Source organism: Rhinolophus hipposideros (genome assembly GCF_964194185.1).
Source record: "Rhinolophus hipposideros genome assembly, chromosome: 17".
NCBI lineage: Eukaryota > Metazoa > Chordata > Mammalia > Chiroptera > Rhinolophidae > Rhinolophus > Rhinolophus hipposideros.
The window spans coordinates 19,679,161-19,699,477 of record NC_138063.1 but is presented as its reverse complement, the minus strand read 5'-3'; the positions used below and the strand labels follow the sequence as shown (position 1 = coordinate 19,699,477).

General features: G+C 49.0%; 1 protein-coding gene across 4 annotated transcripts in view; it reads right to left on the bottom strand.

Moving 5' to 3' along the window:
- Positions 1-20,317, bottom strand: part of MYO5B (myosin VB) — a 310,561-nt gene that overhangs the window by 67,124 nt on the left and 223,120 nt on the right. For all 4 annotated transcript variants that reach the window (XM_081079088.1, XM_081079087.1, XM_081079089.1 and 1 more), the window contains exons 17-19: positions 16,316-16,402; positions 3,495-3,606; positions 390-601 (exon numbers count right to left, since the gene is read on the bottom strand). In XM_081079088.1, the coding sequence (XP_080935214.1) occupies positions 390-601; positions 3,495-3,606; positions 16,316-16,402 (411 nt within the window). The remainder of the gene's footprint in view (positions 1-389; positions 602-3,494; positions 3,607-16,315; positions 16,403-20,317) is intronic.

Genomic DNA, 20,317 nt, shown 5'->3' with positions numbered 1-20,317 from the left:
TCGAAATCATGAAGCTGAATATAAGTTAGCCGTGACAGAAAGGCTGAATTCACTTCTTTTTCTTAAAGAAGATTATTTTACTTTGGAGTTTAAGCCAAAGGAAAATAGTTGTTTTGTGGCAAAACCAGCCAATCGTAGGCCAGCACTGGTGGGATGGAGACAGACTGGAGCAAACAGGAGATCTGGGAACTAGACCTACACCCTCAGGTACGATGGGCGTGAGAGAAATGGGCCCAGCTGTTGGGAGGAAACAAGAGCACAGACAGGGCCCAACAGGAACCGCTCTAATTACAGAGGCTGAGAAAGGGCAACGAGCTAAGAGAGCCAGTCTCTGCCCCCTGCTCCACACCCCCAATCTGCTGCCCCAGGTGTGCCCCAGCTTGGCTTACCTGCGGGCCAGGTGGCCTCGGCAGTACCTCTGCAGAGTTAAGGTAGCTCCCTTCAACCTGCGGTATTTCACCTTCTGCAGCCAGCCCCGGACCGTTTTCTGGATCATGATGGTGGCTGCCCGGAACCTGTCGGCCCGCAGCTTCTCCAGGTAGGCCACCTGGCCTGCCCGGAAGAAGATCTTGGTGCGGCCAAACTGGAACTTGTCAGGGTCCTTTACAAGGCAGGGAGGGGAGCTGGTTCATCACCAGTGAGCAGCGAGGAGAGATGTCCCCCCCCCCCAGTCCCACCAGCGCAGAATCCCCTCGCTGGATCTCACGAGATACACACTATCTCTGAGCGTTCGTGTAACAGCACTGAGTCCGTCTCTACCTGTAGGACAGGACTGGGCTAGCCGTCCAGGACGCAGCACCGAACACGACGCCAGCCCTTGAGCAGCCGGCACGGCGAGGGCAGACAGCCGGCAAACAAAGACACAGAATGTTTTCAGGCGAGGATTAGCATGGCAGTAATGCTGAGGGCTGGAGGGTGCGAGAACGGTAAGTAGGATAATCAAAGAAGGCATCGCTGCAGAGCGGATATTTGAGCAGAGACCTGAATGCATTGAAGGAGGCAGGCAAGAGAAAGTCTGGAGGAGGAAAGTTCAAAACAAGGGCAGAGCAGATGCAAATGTCCTGTGGTGGCAACAGGCTGTGTGCGTTTGAGGAGCAGAAGAGCCCGGCTGGCTGAGTGTGGAAGTGAGGGTGGGTGGTGGGAGAAGCTAATCACCAAAGGCCACCGAATTGGAGGGGGAGCCACTGGGTGCTCTGAGCAAGGGAATGACCTGATCTGTTTGACACTTGAAAAAGATTATCCTCAAATGGCCACATAGTTGATTGCATAATTTCAGATTGCAAATAACTCCCCAAATAAATTTTATTTAGTTTCAAACTGTGTTATGAGATTTTTGGGGACATATAATTACTGTCTTAATTACATCTATTTACGTTAAAATTAGCTGTCCTTCCCTGCACTTAGCTGACCTTGGGGGATGAGGACAGACTGACCCCGCCGGCGCTGTGCACAAAGCTAGGGTAGAACACTGGATAGTTAACCCATGATAACTGAGCATTCTCTGTAAACTCACTTCCATTTGGTTTTGCTCAAAGGCATGATCACATAAGATGTAATGGGCCAACGCCTAAGGAAAACACACACACACAAGGCTATGTTTCATGCTGATACGTGACTGTGAACACTGCCAAATCACCACTCTTCCTGGCTTAAGCCCTCCCTGGCTACCAGGAACCTGTTCCACACACAGAGACGGGCTGCCTGAGCGGGGCTGAGCTGGGACACGGCATCCCGCTCGACTGTCACTGTCTCCTCCGAGGCCAGGCTGCCGGGAGGGGCGGTGTATGGGCCTGGTTCTCCCCCTGCATCTGCTCCTCACTGCCTTGCTGGGGGAGGCTGCCTCTCAGGAAGGAAAGGTCAGGAAGCAAAGGTGGGTGGCTCAGCCCTCACAGCCGAGGGCCAAGCGTGGCTGCTAGGGCTCCAGCAGAGCCAGGGTCTGGGAGGTGCCTGCTGCATCCTAGGAACCATTGCTAGTCAGGAAAAGCCACGAGGAAGGTGGTGACCCTGACCACACGCGGAGAGGCCAGCTCCTGGTACCACTAGGAGAGAGGCTCCAGCGGCTCCATGTCTACCAGGATCAACTGACCTTGAACACAGATTTTTCTCCTCCGTGAAAATCGAGCTTCTGAAATACAGACCCTGACAGATGCGCCACAGCAAACACCTCAATCCACCGGAGTCCTGACACCCAACCTCACCTTCCAGCGAACAGGACTGTCGCCCTCTTAATGCTGGACTGAATAGTCAGCACGGTACCCTGCAGTGCCTGTAGCTACCGACTTGAGTAGCTGAGGCAATGCTCACAGGGCGACTGTCACTTGTACAAAGTAACACACTTAGATCCTGATCATCTGGCAATGAGCTACTCCAGATGCATAGATTTTCCTAGCCAATAATGCTGGAAAATTAATCTTTTTTAAACATTTATTTTGTGTTTTTCCAGGACCCATCAGCTCCAAGTCAAGTAGTTGTTTCAGTCTAGTTGTGGAGGGCGCGGCGCACAGTGGCCGATGTGGGGATCGAACCCGCAACCCTGGGGTTACAAGCATCGTGCTCTAACCAACCGAGCTAACCGGCCGCCCCAAGGATGAATTTTTTGATGTAATTCTTTCTATTATCTTCTTAAAGGGAAGATTGTTGATATAATTTAACCCTTTATTGAGACCATTAAGTAGCATACTCTGCGGTTATCTCTGAATATTGTGAACTAATGAAATGTATAACACAGAAGGCCCCACTACCATGTTTCCCCCAAAACAAGACCTAGCCAGACAATCAGCTCTAATGTGTCTTTTGGAGCAAAAATTAATATAAGACCCCATATTATATTATAAGACCCAGACTCATAGTAAAACAAGACCGGGTCTTATACTAATTTTTGCTCCAAAAGACGCATTAGAGCTAAATGTCTGGCTTGGTCTTATTTTTGGGGAAACACGGTAGCTCTGCTTTTATATAATAGTTCTCCAGTCTCAAGTGTCAGGTGTGAGTTCAGGTTGTTTCCATTAAAAGGAAATCCGCTGCCTTATTTAAAACAGCATCTGGGGCTGGCTATGCAATGAGGAAGGTATGAGAAGCACAGTGCTTTTCCCTCCGCGGGCGTCCAGGCTGAGCCGGGCTCCAGGACAGAGCCCCGGGGCTGTGCACCAGAGTTGGCAGGTGGGTTGAGCCATAAGCCTGGGATTTGGAGAAGCCAGAGATCCCGGGCCAGCAGCTTGTAGCCAGAAGAGGCATCATCAGGACCCCAGTGCGCTGTACAGATAATTTCTCTGTGTGCCGAGATGTGAAACAGCCTATCACATACTCTAGGGAAGTGAAGCGGCTTTTCCTTTACAGTCACAGATTGAGGAAAATGGATCAGCATTTCAGAAACAGTTGCAATAAGAAGTATGAAGACCGAAAAAAGCAGACACCACCGCCTTCCCCCTCACAATTCTCCGGGCATTCCATTAAGCCTTTCACAGAGCAGGCGGCCCGGGGGATGCCCAGCTCACCTTGATGAGGTTCTCCAGGACAGACTTGCAAAGGGCCTTTTTGTCTGTGTTGGCGAGCTCTCTCTTCTTGACGAGCACCCGATACCGGTTGAAGAAATCATGGTAGGTCCACCTAGAGGGAAAAGGGTGAATCAGGTGGCAAGTCCAACCTCTGGCCACGTGAGCCATGGGTGGTCTCAGACAGAGTCCCATAGGGTCAATTATTTCTAGTAGAACGCCCTTCTTGGAGCAGCAAAATCACTCTGGGTCCCTCTGTCTTCCCTCAGTGCCCCTCCCACAGAGAAGTTCAGTATGAGGGTGAATTACAGAATCACAGGTGGAAAGCTGGGGGTGGCGGGGGCAAAAGGAGGGTCTGGAAGCTGCTCTAGGAGTACTGCCCATGGGCAGAACAGTTCACAAGGGTTTCTGCGCAGGCGTGTGGAACTCGGTGTCGCCAATGCTGACGTGGCAGCCTCGCCTGGAATGCAGCTTGGTCTTTAAATGTTGGTTTTCTCCTTATAAAACCAAAACTAACACAGCTAATTGAAAACTAGTTTCTAAGGTATAAGAGTACACGTTAGCAAATAAAAAGAGTCCGTATCCTAACCCCTAGAGATAACACTGTTTACACACATTTTGGTATAGTTTAGAAGGAACCATTTTTCTCCCCAAAGTAGATTTTGCTTTTGATTCCCACCTGCCATCATGAGAGTAATGCAGACCCACTATAAAGAAAACGTCCAGCGATGTCCAAGAAACAAAGAACATTTATAAGCTCACGACTGTTGAGTACGTGCTGTTTTGGTATGCTCTGGAAGGAAATCATTAAGAGGGCTTTCTGTTTATCCCTTGGCCTCTGAGGAGATCTCTATTTAAATGCCATCTTTCCACTGAGCAAGTCGCTATTTTCTCGGCGGGGTCTGTCCCTTTCTCTGGAAGCTACTTCATGTCACACAGATGCTCACTTTTGACATTCCTTGTGCCTATCTCGGTTTTCAGGGGATGCCCACAATCTCCCCATGTAACCTTATACTCTGATGCAGCAGAACCCTGCTCCATGGAGACCTGGAATTTCCAGTCTAAATCCCTCTGAAGGTCAATTCTGCACGGCTGCCCCCATCACTCTGCATCCTCAGTGGAGGTGACACACAGCTCGCCCCTTCAGAGGTGGCAGGAGGCGCCGGGTACTCTCCATCTTCAAGGGCACATGTGGTCCACGGTGCCCATCTGGAAATGACTGAGGTGCTGCCTTGAGATGGCGTGTTACCATCACCTGAGGCTTTGCTGAGTGACTGTCCAGTAACTCGGATAATGTCCCTCATCCTCAAGCATTAATAGGGAGTAAGTGGATTGTATCCCTTCTCCTGGAGCTCGTTCACCTTGTAACGGGGTCCTTTAGAAAGTTTATGCAAAGAAATGAGTCCTGTGGACTATCAGGCACCACTGGTGTGCCTGGGCAGCAGGTTCTCTCAGAGCTCGGCTCCTCACACATCACAATCCTGTGTCCCTCTGGTCCTCCTGTCCCGTTTCCCTCCCAGGTCATTCATTTCATCTCCCTGGGATGAGAAGGAAAATGGAGTCTGAGCTCACTACCTCTGCCTTGCTTTTGTAAACACTTATCTTGGTTTGGTGGAAGATTTCTAACATAACCATGGGTCTCAGAGAAGGGGTACGCATAAGAGCAAATAACATTTATTCCCCTTAGTTTTTTTCTTTATATAAAATGGCTGGTTGCACCTTCTTTTTTAAAATAACAGCTTTATTGAGCTAGAACTCACATGCTGTAGAAATGTACCCTTTCCAAGTGTATCATTCAATAGTTTTTAGTACATTCACAAATGTGTGCAACCATCCCCAATATTGAGCCCCGGAACATTTTCATCACTCCCAGAAGAAACCCCATACCCATCATCAGTCACTCCCCAAGCTCCCCTGCCCACTACTAATATACCATGTTTCCATGCCTCTTAACCTTTTTAACTGGTTCTGTCTGTCACAAATGTGAAGGCACAAAGGGAATGACAGTATCTACTCTGCTCAAAGCTGCCCGGGATTTACATGCCTCTGCTCGACAGGCTCATGACATGTGTGGATTCTCTTTATGGGTTCCCTTTAGGACAGAGGGAAAGGGTTCTTGTGCCCTTTGCCCCTCACTTCAATTTCCCTTCACTTACTGAGCAGAAACTGTTTCCCGGGGCTATGAACCAAACCCACCTAATTACTAGCTATCTCTAACTGAGGGCTTTAAATATGGAAACATTTAAGGCTACCTGCCCAGCTAAATGCTGCTTTAATTATTTCAATCATGTACAGTACATGTCAAGAAAACTCCTAAGCCCTGACTGATGGCGATAACTGGAGGCCTAGGAACAGGGAGAGCTAGAGTTCATACACTGCAAATCAGATGTGCATGTTGTTTTTAATACATGCAAACACTACTGCATTTCTCCCAGGCTCCTTCTGCCCCAGACCCCAAGTTTTAAACATAGACCACTCTGTCTACTGACGCTTCCATGTAGGGCAAGATGGATTTGAGCAAAAATCAAATGGAACGATGCGCCATGAAAAGGGCTTCATAAAGTCTCAGTGTCCTTACCACCCCATTCACCCATCAATAGCTGCCTCTCATGACGGAGACCTTCCTGTCCACCCGTGAGGTCCCTTGAAAGCAGCTCAGTACTTTCGGTGTGACTTTCTGAGGGCACTTCCCACAGAAATTCTGCATTACGGTTATTTGTGTCCTCATTTGCCTTATTTCTCCCTATGAGTTTGCAATTTTTCTGGGGAAATAATTAGAGCAGCATTTCACTGGGATAAAAACCTTAAATGCTTCTAATTTGAAAACCTCTTACCACTGCGAGTCCCATAACTATCAGGCTAAAGGAAATTACAAGAGAGTAAGTGGGGAGCTGCGAGTGCAAAGACATCAAGGCCAGTGTAGAACAAGCTGTGAGCACAGCCGTCAAGAAGCCTGGCTCTGACACTGACCAGCAGTGACCTTGGGAAGAGTCACAGGCTGGGGGCCTCACATCCCCTACCTACAAAATGCAGACAATGTCACCTACCTCACACAGTACTGCCCAGTGTTTTAGTAGCCAGTGAGCTCATGGATGGGGAGTGTTGGGCAAGATGCAAATCTTCCTCAAGATCTAAATGACTCCCCCTCCCTGCCTACGTCCCCTCCACTTTTCTTACAAAGGCTTCCTTGGACATCTGCACCAACGTGCAGCCGGTGGGGAGGCAGATGCCTGCCAAAGGCCAACCGTCCACTTAGGGCTTGGGTGGGCACTCCCTCAGGAGGTGCCAAAAGGGGCACGTGCCCACTGTGCGGTCTGGGCATGTACAAATGCCCTTCACCGAAGGACCCAGAATCCAATGTGGATCCCCTTTCCATGGACCTCTGTGCCCTCAGAGATAAAATTCTCACAGGAGAGGCTCCCTCACCTTTAAGAGGAAAATCTTCAAGGTGAAGCTAATGGAACCTGTGATTCTTTTTCCAAAAGTGGAACTTCTTATAGCACTTTCTGATTTGGCAGACGCTTCTGGATGGAGGTGTTTTGTGACCACATAGAAGTGGGGAAAGACCACTCAGTAAGACCACGGGGGCGCCCAGGATTTCCCGAGGTTATGCACCACAGGGGAACCTCTTCCCACCCACAGCACATCAGCTATTCCTGTTTCCATGTGGGACACAGAGCTTTCTGTCCTGCATTAGAGATACTTTCCCTACGTGTGTTAGACTCCAGCCTTCTTAGCCCGAGGTCTGTCTCTGATACATGTTTAAACCTCTCAGCATTTATCATCATGGTACCTTTACAGAGTCACTTAACACATTTTAAAAAATCGGTATTTTCCTGACCAATAGGTTGGAATCCAAGTGTTAAACCTTTCTCTCTACCAGTGTTTCTCGAGGAGGACCCTACTGGCTTTGGGACAGGACCATTTTTCATTCAATGGATGGAACAACACACAGAGTTCTCTGGACCATTACCTGCCACTCCATTCACTGAGATATCCCAAAATGCTCCCACACATTTGTAAAATGTTTACTACAGAATATAGTTCTAGTCCCAAAAGCTTCTTCTTAAAAACAACCAACCATGAGTGCCACTTGACTTTACAGTGTGAATCCACTGTTTCCTTTCCTGCTGTTCCCACCCTCCTCAGGTGACCATGGAGACGTCCTCTCCCACTCACAGTATGGCTCTGGGCTCACTGGCCTGCAGGAGTCTTTTAAACCAACCCTAGGCCTGCCTGTTCTTCCATTCCATTTCCTATTAATGGCAGGGAAAGAGTTCCAAACCCACGTCTATCACTAACCCCACTGTGGTCCCGACCCTGGGCTATACGGATTCACAGTGACCTGACCTGAGGGGTGTAATGCACACTCAGCCCTGCCTTTATTGCAGCCCTGCTCTCCCCGAATTCACACTCACATGCCAGAGGCCTGGCTAAAGGTCCTGGACTTCAGCGTCATGTTTCCTCTGGAATAAAGGCCTGCTTGGGAGCAGGTGTCCCGACCCGGTCATGCATTCCCAGTTGGGTGTGTGGGAAAAGCCCAGGACCTGTGATTGATCCTTATAGGAACAGGGAGATCAGAGGCAGCAGGCAAGGTTGACATGGAGGAGCCAGGACAAGTAACCAGGTGAGCCCAAGTAGCCACGCATCTGGGAAGAGGCTGCCTCCTAACGAGCTCCTCAGGCCTCAAGGCAGCGTGCGGTAAGTAAATACAGCTGCTGTGAGTGGCAGAGCAAACCCATCAGGGTGATGTTTTGGTTGACCAAGCTCCCATCCAGAGCCCAATACTGGATTTAACCATCTACGTAGGGAACATTCTGCCTGAGAGGGCCCCATGGACCAGTGTGAGCAGATGGCGGGATCTGCCAAAGGGGTAGCATTGGGTGCTTGCCTTCTCCTGGATAGTTCTCATGGGGGCACTTGTTGGATTAGACAAACTCTGAGAGTCCCTCCATACTCTGAAACTCTCAGACAACATCTGTGACATCAGACCACAAAGAAGAATCCCTGGAGAGGGCAGGTCAGGTGACCACTAGGGCCTCTTAGAAAACGATGGAGAATTCTCCAGGGCTTTTCAGGCCAGGATTAGGTGGGTCAACCCACACTTTCAGACACCCCACTGCCCTGCCACATGCAACTTAGGCCAAAGATTCTTAAGTCAAACATTTCCTTAGGTTATACCAACAAGGAACGTAAGGGGTATGCTTTTCTTTTGGTTTGAGAATTTTTAGGAGCCTGTGGGCCCCCGGTGGGGGCCTTATCCCTGACGAAGTCTTACACAGGCACTTAAGAAGTTTGGGGGTCAGAGGTGATCAGCCATGCTGTGACACTCACTAACCAGGACCAACAGACTCTCTCTGGGTATTGAGTTGTGGAAATAAGTTTCGTATGGCCACCAAGCACCATATACTTCCCTTGTTCTCCCTTCTGAAAAAACAAACCAGGAGAGAAATAAATGATGTTGATACAAAAGCTTTCCTTAGAACTATATCAAGGATAAACAAAATTTTCAAAGGGAGACAAGAGAAAAAGTCAGAGAGGAAAGGGACATTTTCTTGAAGACTCATAGGGCAGATATCCCTAACCCATGGGATGTAGTTTGGGGCTCCACCCAATTCTATCCATGAGGACTTCATATGATCATTTTTATGGGATTTGTTTTGTCAGCTGTAAAATGGAGGTAACATCTCATTTTGCCTCTTTCATGAGTCGGATGTCATTTTTTTCAACAAATGGTGTTGGGACAGCTGAAATCTGCATGCAAAAGAATGAGTTTGGTCTTCTACTTTACATCATATACATAAATCAACTCAACATAGATTAAGGCCTAAAACTGTAAAAATCTTGGAAGAAATCAGAGGACTAAATCTTCGTGACCTTGATTTAACTAATGGTTTCTTAGATATGACACCTAATGCAAAACAACCCAAGGAAACAATAGGTTCTTTGGACTTTTTCTGAGTTAAAAACTTTAATGCTTCAAAGGACACTATCAAGAAAGTGAAAAGACAGCCTACAGAATGAGAGAAAATATCTGCAAGTCATATATCTGAACAGGATCTAGTATCTAGGATTCATGAAGAACTACAACTCAACACCAAAAAGACAAATGAGCAAATTAAAAAATGGGCAAAGGATGTGAATACACATTTCTCCAAGAAGATATACAAATGGCCAATGAACACAGGATTTGTTGTGATTTCAGCACTGACACTCACGGAGGGGTTCCTAGTGCAAAGGTGGAAGGGCGCTCACCTACCACTCACCACCACAGATCCCCTACTTACGTCCTAGGCCTCCCAGGGGAACACAGACTTGGACCCCTGAGGTGGCCCCAGGTCTGAAGGTGGCGAAGCTTTGCTGCATGAGGGAGAAACGTAATTCCTCCCCATGGGCTCTGAGCTGGGGCCAGGCCACCAGCGGAGGACAGAAGACCATTTCATCAATCCTGGCACTGTTTAGATATGACTAAGTGGCTGGGGTTTACGCAGAGGCCGACACCTGCCTCTCGGGGATGGTTTTGAGGCAGGATGCATTTCAAAGTCACCTGGGAAACCTTGTCAAGGCTTTGAGGGGGCAGGTGTCAGGTCTGAGGGAGAGCTCCTGGCTTCTGAAATTGTTAACCGCATCTAGGTGACCGTGATGGGCAGCCGGGGGAGAACCCCGTGCCAGATTCAAGTCCAAGAACAAGAGTACAGCTTCAGGCAGAGGAGCCAGAACTAAGGGCTGTAAGATTCTGAGATAAAGAATCGTTTCACTCCAAAATAAGTTTTACACTATTCTTTCTCTGGGATTTTTAATAACAAGGCAAGGCACTGTGTGTGTGTAAGTTTAGTCGTGATTCAATAGGAACGTGAACCAGGCAATTTCTCAAGCCTCTATCTAGTTCTATAATCTTACGCTATTTATTCCACGTGGGGCTGAGCGCATGGAAGGTGGGCAAGCAGTGGAAATCTTTGCAGAAAGCACCACTGAGTTTTTCTGATGTAAACAAGATACATGAAATGAAAGAGAACTAAAGATTTAGGAAGAGGTGTTTTTGGACAACATCAACATTGCATATTCAAGTAGTCCCACACAAACACTTCTTTTTTGTTGAGTGGTATTTGCTTCACAATTTCTCTTGGACACAAAGCTGCTCTGAATCCCCAAAGAGGGAGACAGGTAACTGCACAGGCGCAAGACACACAGAGGGGGCACTGAGAGCCGGGCGACTGGCCGACGAGCTGTTCTTCCCAGACAGTGCATTTATTACAATGCTTTATGTACATGATAATGAACATATTTCTTAGCCACGGCAGCACATTTCAAGTTGAATGATTCATTTTCATTTTAAACTAGACTCACAGAGACACAATTCTTAGGGAGGATAAAAATAGACAGGTATACGAAAGCCTGAGGGCAGGGTGGGGGGAGCATGGGAAAGCTGCTGGCCTGCAATTCTGCATTTGTTCTCTCGGGCTTGGGGGACTTTGGGGGGCACTGAGATATAGGAATTTGAGAACAGGGCTAAGAGTTCTGTGCCCAGGCATCTGAAGGCTGGATGCCTGAGCTCCCAGCTGGGAAGGATGCCTGCCCTCTGCTCGGGCTCCTGGGGAACAGCCCCGCAGGCCATCACATCACACGCCTCTGTGACCCCAGACTACGCGTTTTCATTCCTTTGCCATTTTCCTCACTGTAAAGTGATTATTTACCCTTTGGCCATTTAAGGAAGGGAAACGTAGGGAAATGGCATAAGCTGTAATTCCCCTAACCAAAGAAGCCATGAAGTTTCCTTGGGGAACAGCTGTGCACACTGTGCAAACTGTGTAGTGACCTGGCAAACTAAGTGAAACCATTGCTGTTCTGGGTTTCAGCAGCCAACAGGGTGAATTATTTTTGTGACAACCCTGCCCCCCACACCCCAATCTGCTCAGGTCCTTCTGAAGTTCTCTCTGACTCAGGTCAACAAAATGACTGCTCAACTCTAAAGTCCATACATGACACTTGTGTACTCCCTTCAACAGCTAACACCTCGATGGACCCACAGTTTCTGTAAAACCTCAGTGGCTTTATCTCCAGATACAGCACACACACACACCAACCTCCTGGATGAGGCACTTAGGTAGCATTTTTGTTAAACCCGTGAGGTTACCATCGTTGGCAGATGCAGAAATTTAGGCAAGGTGTGGAATCAGGAAATTACAGGTGCGGTAGCTGCCTACAGCCTGCCCCCCTCACCGCTCATCTCCAGAAGTAAATGCCACCCTTAGGTGCTGTGGCTTGGCAGTGAGGAGGGTGAAAGGGGATTAGGACCTAAATGACATAATATGGATGATTCAAGTCCATCTCAGTACTAACAAAAGTGCCACAAAACTACTGTGCCTCTTCCCCAAAGTTAACCTTTCAAATAGCAGTCTGGGGAAGGAATCCTCTGTGAGGCTCTTTAGCAAAATCTGCTAAGAGGGTGAATGTGATGAGGACATGGGAGGCAGTGTTCTGGATGGATCTGAGCCAAAACCTTTACATCACAGCAGTAAGGAACATTTTCTGTGATACTAGAAATATAGTCTTTCCTTCCTTCCCACCTGACACTTTTCACAACACCTGCAATTACAAAAACAAAAGGTACAGGTGCCCTTGTAATTATCTGCTAGAAAGAAGTTGGAAACAATTACGGAGGCTGGGAAACACATCCATCAGCTGCCCCGTAAGTGGCAAGTTTGTGGGCATCACAACTTTGCTGGCAACTCTGATTACAGCTGGGTGGAATAAACAGTAGGAACAGCCATTATCCACGTGGGTCTAAAGACTAGAGGGAACACATCCTCTTAGCTGCCAAGGAAGAGGCTGTCTGATGAGGCAAAAAGCACACCTGGCCTCCCAGCATGCTATGACTGGAGGACTGGACAGCAGGGATGGGGGCTGAGCTAGCAGAGGCCTCTTCTCAGATCACTGGGCAGCAAAACTAAGGCATCGCTCCTTCCATGCCTGGACAGCGTGCTGCTCCCCAGCTGGCAGGCCCCTTCCACTGTCTCCCCACCAATCCTCTTCACCCTCCAAGGCCTAGCTCAAACCTCACCTCCTCTGTGAAGCCACAGCTCTCCTCAACTGGCACCTGATTCTATGTGGTTTTCTAACTGCTTTAGGCGTGCACCACTTCTCTCCGACTGTAACCTCCTGACTGGCAGGAGCCATGACTTACAGCCTTAATTCCCTCACAGCCTCTGGCACAGGCCTAGGAACTTATAGCAGGACAGACGGATGCCATGAAGGCAAGAAACTCTTCTCAGTCTACATGTAGCCCATGTGACACCACAGAACTAAAACCCTCTTCCTCCTCCTCTTCCACCCTCAAAAACAGATCATTTTCTGCGACAGAAAACCCAGGAGTGGGAGTGACACACACTGTCACTCTGATTTCAAAGTGAGGCTGCGAGCAAGCTCGATGGGTGAATCGGAGGGGGCAGAGCTGTGCCGGCGCCTCTGCCTGAAGTGTGGGCTGTCGTTACCATGTCAGGCCCACGGACATCTAGCCTCCCCCTGACACTCTCCAAGAGAGACTCACACCGCTGCAAGTCACTTGTCCTACTAGTCAATCATTCACTCTGTTGGAAACTTCTTGGTGAAACGAGTGGCTCTTTCTACACTGACATGAGCCCCCAAGCTCCACCTGCCTCAGAATATCATTTGTCACATACTTTCCTGCTCCCTCTCCCCTGGCTTGATACAGGGCCGCGTGCACCCCTCCCACCTGACAAGCCCACCTTCAGCACCATGTATACACCACACATAAAGATGCGCTGGGTTTCTCTGCTCATCTGCGGGCCTCTGCACTGTGCAGCACACGTACAGCGGGAGGACCTGGGATCCCCACGTATCCTGTGCGAGGACCCTCAACAGTTTAAGACACATCAGGATTTCACAGAACAAAGCTAGATGTTTCGGGTACAGACAGGTCCTACCCACATAATTATGCCCATAGGGATGTAGCTTCTTGCTCATATCCGAATGAGTAATAAACATTTTATTACATGCTTAAACGTCCAGCACTATGCTGAGAACTCTGCATTATCTCATTCATCACAACCACCTATGAAGTATGATCATTCCACCTAATGATAAGAGAACCCAGGCTCAGAGAGATTAATGTACTTGCCTGAGGTCACCCAGCCAAGAAGGATGGGAGCTGACAGTGGAACGTAGGCCTGACGTCAAAGCCCAAGGGCTGACTGAGCAGGCTCATTCAGCTCTAGCCCAGGCCACAGTTCTGCAGTTGGGACTCTTACTTACACGCTGGAGAGAGCTGGGAGCAGTTATACACCAGGTCCGGGTCGGGCCCAGCCCCAGAGGGCAAACCACAGGACTGGCCTACCCCTTCCTCCTCTGCGAAACCTCTGCTTGGACGGCAATGCCTCCAAGCATTGCGTGGCAGTCACCAGCCAGCAGGGCAGAGGAAGGGAGGCTCCAGTCCTAACTCATCCACCCACCAGTTGGCAACCTTGAGCAGCTCACTTCCTTCTCTGATCTCACTTGTGCAAGTACATTTAAATCACGACGTGCCCGTATCTATACATAAAACGGATGTAAGGTCATGCCATAATACCCTTCCTGCTACAAGTTGCCATCTTATATTTTCTGTCCCAAATTTGTTTCATTAAAAAAAAACACAAGGTGCTGGTCACAACCCATTAAGTTGATTTCCTGACCCACTAATGGGTTGCGATGCAGTTTTCAGAAATAAATACACTAAACATGGTGGACGAAAGAAGGCTTCTGGGGAGCCAAGCAGACAGAAGAGGCAGGAGCAGGAGTGGAGCCCCGCTGCAGGAGGTGCAGTTTGAAAACCAGTGGCTCGGCAGCTCCCTGATAGTCTCATACTATTCCTGGTCTGAACCCTGTGAATGGAGCAGTCACTGAAAGGTCATCTAATTGGCCAGACAACAGGACTTCGGACTCAAAACAACTGCTGTGCCAGTGGTCTTGAGCCCCCTTCCGTCAATCAAAAGGCCGAAGCTGGTCCCTGCAGGACCGACGGGGGAGGAACACAGAGCCTTCATCTGAGAAGGAAAAGCATGGCTCACCTCATTCATCATGGACTTGTCAGCTATTTGTGTTCACACCCTAAGTTCGAAAAATGAGCTGAAGCCCCAGGACACTCCCCGTCTTTTTTCTAAGCAGGGAGGGATGTGGCTGAAAAGAAAATAACAACGGCCTCCAACCCTGGCTGGAGCAGCTCATTCTGAACAATGCTTGAACCTGCTGGGTTTCGCAAAACTGCCTGGATGTTGCCGATTAGTGACAGTTTTTGTACTTTCCAGGTCAAATGCAAATTCCTCATTGCGTCAGCAGCTTCCTTCCCAGGCCTAACATTTGGGAACTGTTGATAGTTGTTTCTGGGTAAATGAACCACTGCTTCTGAACTGGTTCCTCAGCTGCGGTGCGAAAGGTGGAGGTGGGGATGGCAGGCGGGAGGTGGGGGCAGGTGGGGATGGCAGGCAGGAGGTGGGGGCAGGGACCGCATCTCCTCCTCCCCATTTCTGGCTTCGTCCACCCCCTGACACATATGGGACTTCTTGGGACAGAGGAAAACACCACTGGCTCTGGGTTGTGACACTGCTCTCCTCAGCTCCAATTAATGGCAGATGTCTGGCCTATGTGACACTGGTACGTGGTATGATTTCACGAAAGCTACCTGGTCACCATCCACCCCCCGACACCCAGAGGGGATCCAGTCTTGCATAGCTTCCACAGATGCTCGGGCAGCTCAGGGCTTACCCACAGTGCAAGATGGATCACAAGAGCTGTTTTCTGGTTTTGTTCTTGTCTTAACTCAAATGTATTTTCTACCATATACAGTGGTGCCTCAGTTTTTGAACGTTTCTGTTGATGAACATTTCGGTTTGCAAACACCATAAATTTTATGGATCTTCGGTATCATTAGATAGGAAACTTCATGCTAAACTTGCAGTTTTAGGGGTTGATTTTAAAGGTCTGGAACAGATTAATCCATTTTGCGTTACTTTCTATGGGGAAACCGTGCCTTGGTTTTCGAACTCGAACGGTTTTCTGGAATGGATTACGTTTGAAAACCAAGGAACCACTGTATTTGATTCTATATCAAAAGGTAAAGGGTCCACTGATAGGCGAATGGATAAACAAAATGTTGTCTACCCATATAATGGAATATTAATATGCCTTAAAGAGGAAGGAAATTCTGACACAGGCTACAATGTGGATGGACCTTGAGGACATTATGCTAAGTAAAATGAGCCAGTCACAAGAATACAAACATTGTACCATTCTACTTATATGTAGTAGTCAGAGTCATCAAAATCACAGAGACAGACAGTGTAATGGTGGTTGTCAGGGAGGGCTTGGGGAAGGTAGGAATGGGGAGCTATTGTTTAACAGATAGAGTTTCAGTTTTGCAAGATGAAAAGAGTTCTGAAGCTGGATGGTGGTGATGGTTACCTGACAGTATGAATGTACTTAAGGCCACTGAACTGTACACTTAAAAATGGTTAAGATGGTAAATATTATGTGTATTTTACCAATTTAAAAAAGGGAGGGGAAGGGAAAAGGGACAAGGTGGGAGCTGAGTAAAAGGAAATCCCCTTTGTAACTTTGGCTAGTTCATCACCCAGACCAATGCCAATTGGCAATTTTGAATAGCTGCCCCAGAAATTGTCACTGTGGAGTCCAACACTTTTCAAGCCAAACCGAAGTTCTTACTTCCGTCAGCACCCAGCTTGGGCTCTCAGTGTTTTGGAACATTTTTGAGGATCTCTTTCCAGCTGACAGCACATAAGAGGTTTCCCTGGCTGCACCCAGAGGGCACGTACCTGGACGGGTAGCCGGCCGCGCTGATTCGGATGGTCTCTAACACCCCGCATGCTCGGAGCTGCTGCACTGCTCTCTTTGGGTCAAAGCTGCAAAACAACAAGACAAGCAGTGAGGGCGCCACCTGGCAAAGAGGAACCGGGAACAGGAGATGGGGAAAGACAAGCTCTTCCTGCACTGAGTTGTAGGTCATCACTGAGCACACGCAAGGTCAAGGGAAAAGCAGAGTGAAAGATGCTGATAGGCAGGCACAGGAGCCATTTCAGCATCTCAGCTCTGTGCACATCTGTGTCTCACCCGGGACACCCCTCTGCTTCTTTGCCCACTTGAATTCTGTCCACCCTGCAAGACTCCTTCTTGCCTCCTCTCCAGAGCCTTTATTATTTCCATCCACATGGGCATCTGTCTTAATTCCATGGCTAAAACATTTACACTTGGCACCACAAGCATTCTGTGACTCAAGAGTTAAAGGGCTGAGGTTCAGGTGAGGCAGACCTGGGCTGGAATGGTGACACGGCCACTTACTAGCTATGTAATTTGGGACAAGTCACATATAACCCCCTTCAGCCTCAGTTTCCTCACCTATAAAATGGGGATAACAGTACCCCCTTCATAGGGTTAGTGTGAAGAGGGAATGTAATGGCCCATAAAAGCAGTTAGAACAGTGCCTGGCACAACATATGCACACACATATTGTTAGCTATTAGCTGCTCAGTTACGAACCATATAGATGAAGAACTTAATCTTCCTGTTGTAAAAGATAGGAAACATGTCTTCAACAACTCGCATGCTGTACAATACTGAGCACTGAAAACCCAGTATTTATTCCAGCACGTCCACTGAGGAGGATGCAGGATAAAAAGTCAGACATGGTCAGGCTTTCTAAGAGGACCCATACTTGCAGATGGAGGAGGAGGACAGACGTCGTACACTACAAGGTAGTGTGTAATAAAGGTGGTTAAATTGCTGAAAGAAACCAAAGGGAAGAAGATGGGGTTGGCTCGGGTTATCGGGGAGTCTTCATGGAGGAAGAATGAAGCTCAACTAGAATTAATCACGAGCTGTAATTTGCTAAGACTATTGCTCCACTCTGAGAAAGGATAAGGAATAAATGCTCCCTTTGTTCCTGGCTGTTCTGCAGCTCAGCTAAAGCCGCGGGCCAGGCCCTCCAGGCTCAGGCCTGGAGACCGGGGCTCATACTGGCTTCAGCACGCACCTTGGCCGGGCAGTCGGGCAGTCTGCTTGCCCTGATGTATAAACGCAGAGGGTGGTTTCCTTACTTCTAGAACCCCACTGGGCAACCTCTCTCACTTGTCTGCCACAACCCCAGCGGTTCTTTTCCCAGCAGCTGGGCCCACTCCGGATTCTGGAATTACGCAGGAAGGATCTGGCCCAGGGGTCTGCCACCTTCGATTGGCATCTCTCCAACGGAGACTCCTTCTTGTCCGCCATCTCTGTATGATCTGCTCAGCCCCTAGTCCTTGCTGCTGTCTTATGCTGAGCTGCACTTGGGGTAAGGGCCCAGAAGTCCATCAAGGCAGATGGTGCCCTGCAATGGCTTGGGTCAGCGAGCACTTGGCAGCAGGGAAATAGTGGGCATTTTCCACGTGGCTGAAGACCTCGAGCTGACCTTACTTCTGGGCATACTCTGTGTTCCCTGCCAGTCCTGGGGCTTAGCGGCCCGAGACACCCACGCTCTCCCCTAGGCCTGTGCCCACTTTGACTTCCTTATGCCTCCCCTCTGCTTGCCCAAGTGCCACCTGCTTTCGACCCCAACTCCTCTAGTGTCTTCCTGATTACTCCAGCCCCAAGGCATCCATGGCACTTTGAGTGTGGAAGGCACAGCTGAGCCCTGAATTCTGCAGTCCTGAACAAGACGGTTACTTGAGAGGCATCTCATGATTTTCAGTACAGATCCAAGCTCCCTAGCAGAAGGGTCTTACAGGATGAAAGGAAACACACGAGCTGAGCCTTTGCTATACGCTCAGCCTTTCACTATGCCAACCCCTCTGTAGTTTCTCTGTGGCCTCCCCAGGATGCAGCTCAGTTCTGGGATCCAAGGAGGACCTTAACAAGGGGTGGCAATGATCCTTCTCCTAAGACGCTCTGCTGTGTGGGACATAAGGGCTGCTTGCGACCTCAGTGACCCAAGGAGCCTTGGAGGCAGGCTCTGCTGTTTGCAGCTTCTGCTCCTCTCACCTCTAACATGGTCAGTTGGGCCCTGAGTTAGGAATGCAAAGTGGATGTGCTTGGGCTTTGGGAAAGGTTTTCTGTGGATGGCAGGCCTCTCCCTCGAGGTACTCGGCACCTGCTGACAGCAGCAGGGTGCTGGCTTCCTCCCGGTGTTTGGCACAGCTACTGGGTCACGTTCAACCCACTGCATAGGGTGGGGACGGACAGTGTGCTTGGCAAGCCACCTGTGTGACCTCTAGTCCTTTGTGGGCTATGGGTCTCCCTGCTTCCTCTAGGACCTGCCCGTTTCCTTGGTGGAAAATGAGTTGGTTCTTCCTGAGAAGTCCTTCCCTCCTTAAAAGGACTAGTACTCCCCCTTGGTAACCCCGTCTCCCCGTTTTGGTACCACGGCATCACGTCTGTGACCACTGCGCTCTGGTGTAGGTCCCGTCTAATGGCCGGAAGTGGCATGCCACGTGTGATCCTCTGCTCTCACACAGGGGAGGTGCTGTGGTCTTCTCTGTAGCCCCCACACACCAAGCTGGTCCCATGGAAGGCATTTGGCAAACACGTTTTGAACTCAGCTCTCACATTCTTCCCTGCTTCTTGCTGCCCTCACTACCAGCACTTCCTCACACGTGCTGTCCCCCGTGGGGAGGGAAATGAGCAAAGGCGAAGGAGAGCATTGGTCTGGCCTCAGCTCTGCCACTAACAGCAGCTGGTGTCACGTGGGGCACAACACATTCTCTCTGTGACTCATTCGTTCAACAGGAGCTGAGAATACCTGCCCAACTATAATTCACTGGTTTGCTGTAATGATCCAGTTAAGGAAAAGAAAGGAATGCTATTAGGAAAAAAAAGAAAAGACACTATACAAAGAAGATACTCATCATCTTTCCTTATTCATACCCCAGTGTGAATAAAGGCAGCCCGTCTTCTGTATTTTAATCTTATCTCCCCAACAGTAAAATAAACTCATGGTCAAATGCATCCCACATTCTGCTCCCCCTGCATTCATTACCAGGTAACTGGGCACGAAAACCAGCTCTTCTACCTATTAAATTTTGGAGGACCATGGGTTGCTCAAGCAACACCCAAGTCTGGACTGAAAAATTACCAGAGATATACAGGGTCAAACTGCTGAAATGCAGGGTTATATTTCCCCTCCCAACAAAATGTGCAGCTTCAGCAGAGCTGGAAGCTTGCTGGATGCAGGCGAGACTCCCCTGGTGTTAGAACTGGGCTCTACCCCCGAGGCCACGTGCCACAGAATTGATTTTTGCAAAGGCTGCAAGCTCCCCACCCACTTCTTCAGGCTCTGCGGCATTCTGCAGTCAGACTTCAGGACCCTGAGACTCTCAGGACGGCCCGCTTCTGAGACCAGCTGCCTAGCCTTTAAGAAACCTGGCCAGTTCCTCTGATGAGCTGTCCCAGGTCACCACACTCACTCAAGGTCACCCTCCCTGGACACTTATTCATTCTTTCACCTCCCTGCTCCTGCATTTCTAGAGACCCACTGACAGCCACTCCTATTTTGTCATCAATTATTTGTGACTGGCATCTCCTTAAGGATAAGGGACGTATCTCATTCATTGTCATTCCACCTGTCCCAGCCCAGTGCCCAGTGAGTAGTAGGTATGATAGCAGTTTTGTTTTTTTAATAAAGGGAGCAGAGGAAAACACTTTTATAGAAGACATGCTATCCAAAACATTTAGGGAAGGGTATGGGTTCCCTACTGGGGGCCAATTTGTCCTTCAAGCAACATTTAGCAATGTCTGATAACATCATCCGTTGTCACAATGGTGGGGCTGCTACCCGCATCTAGAAGACA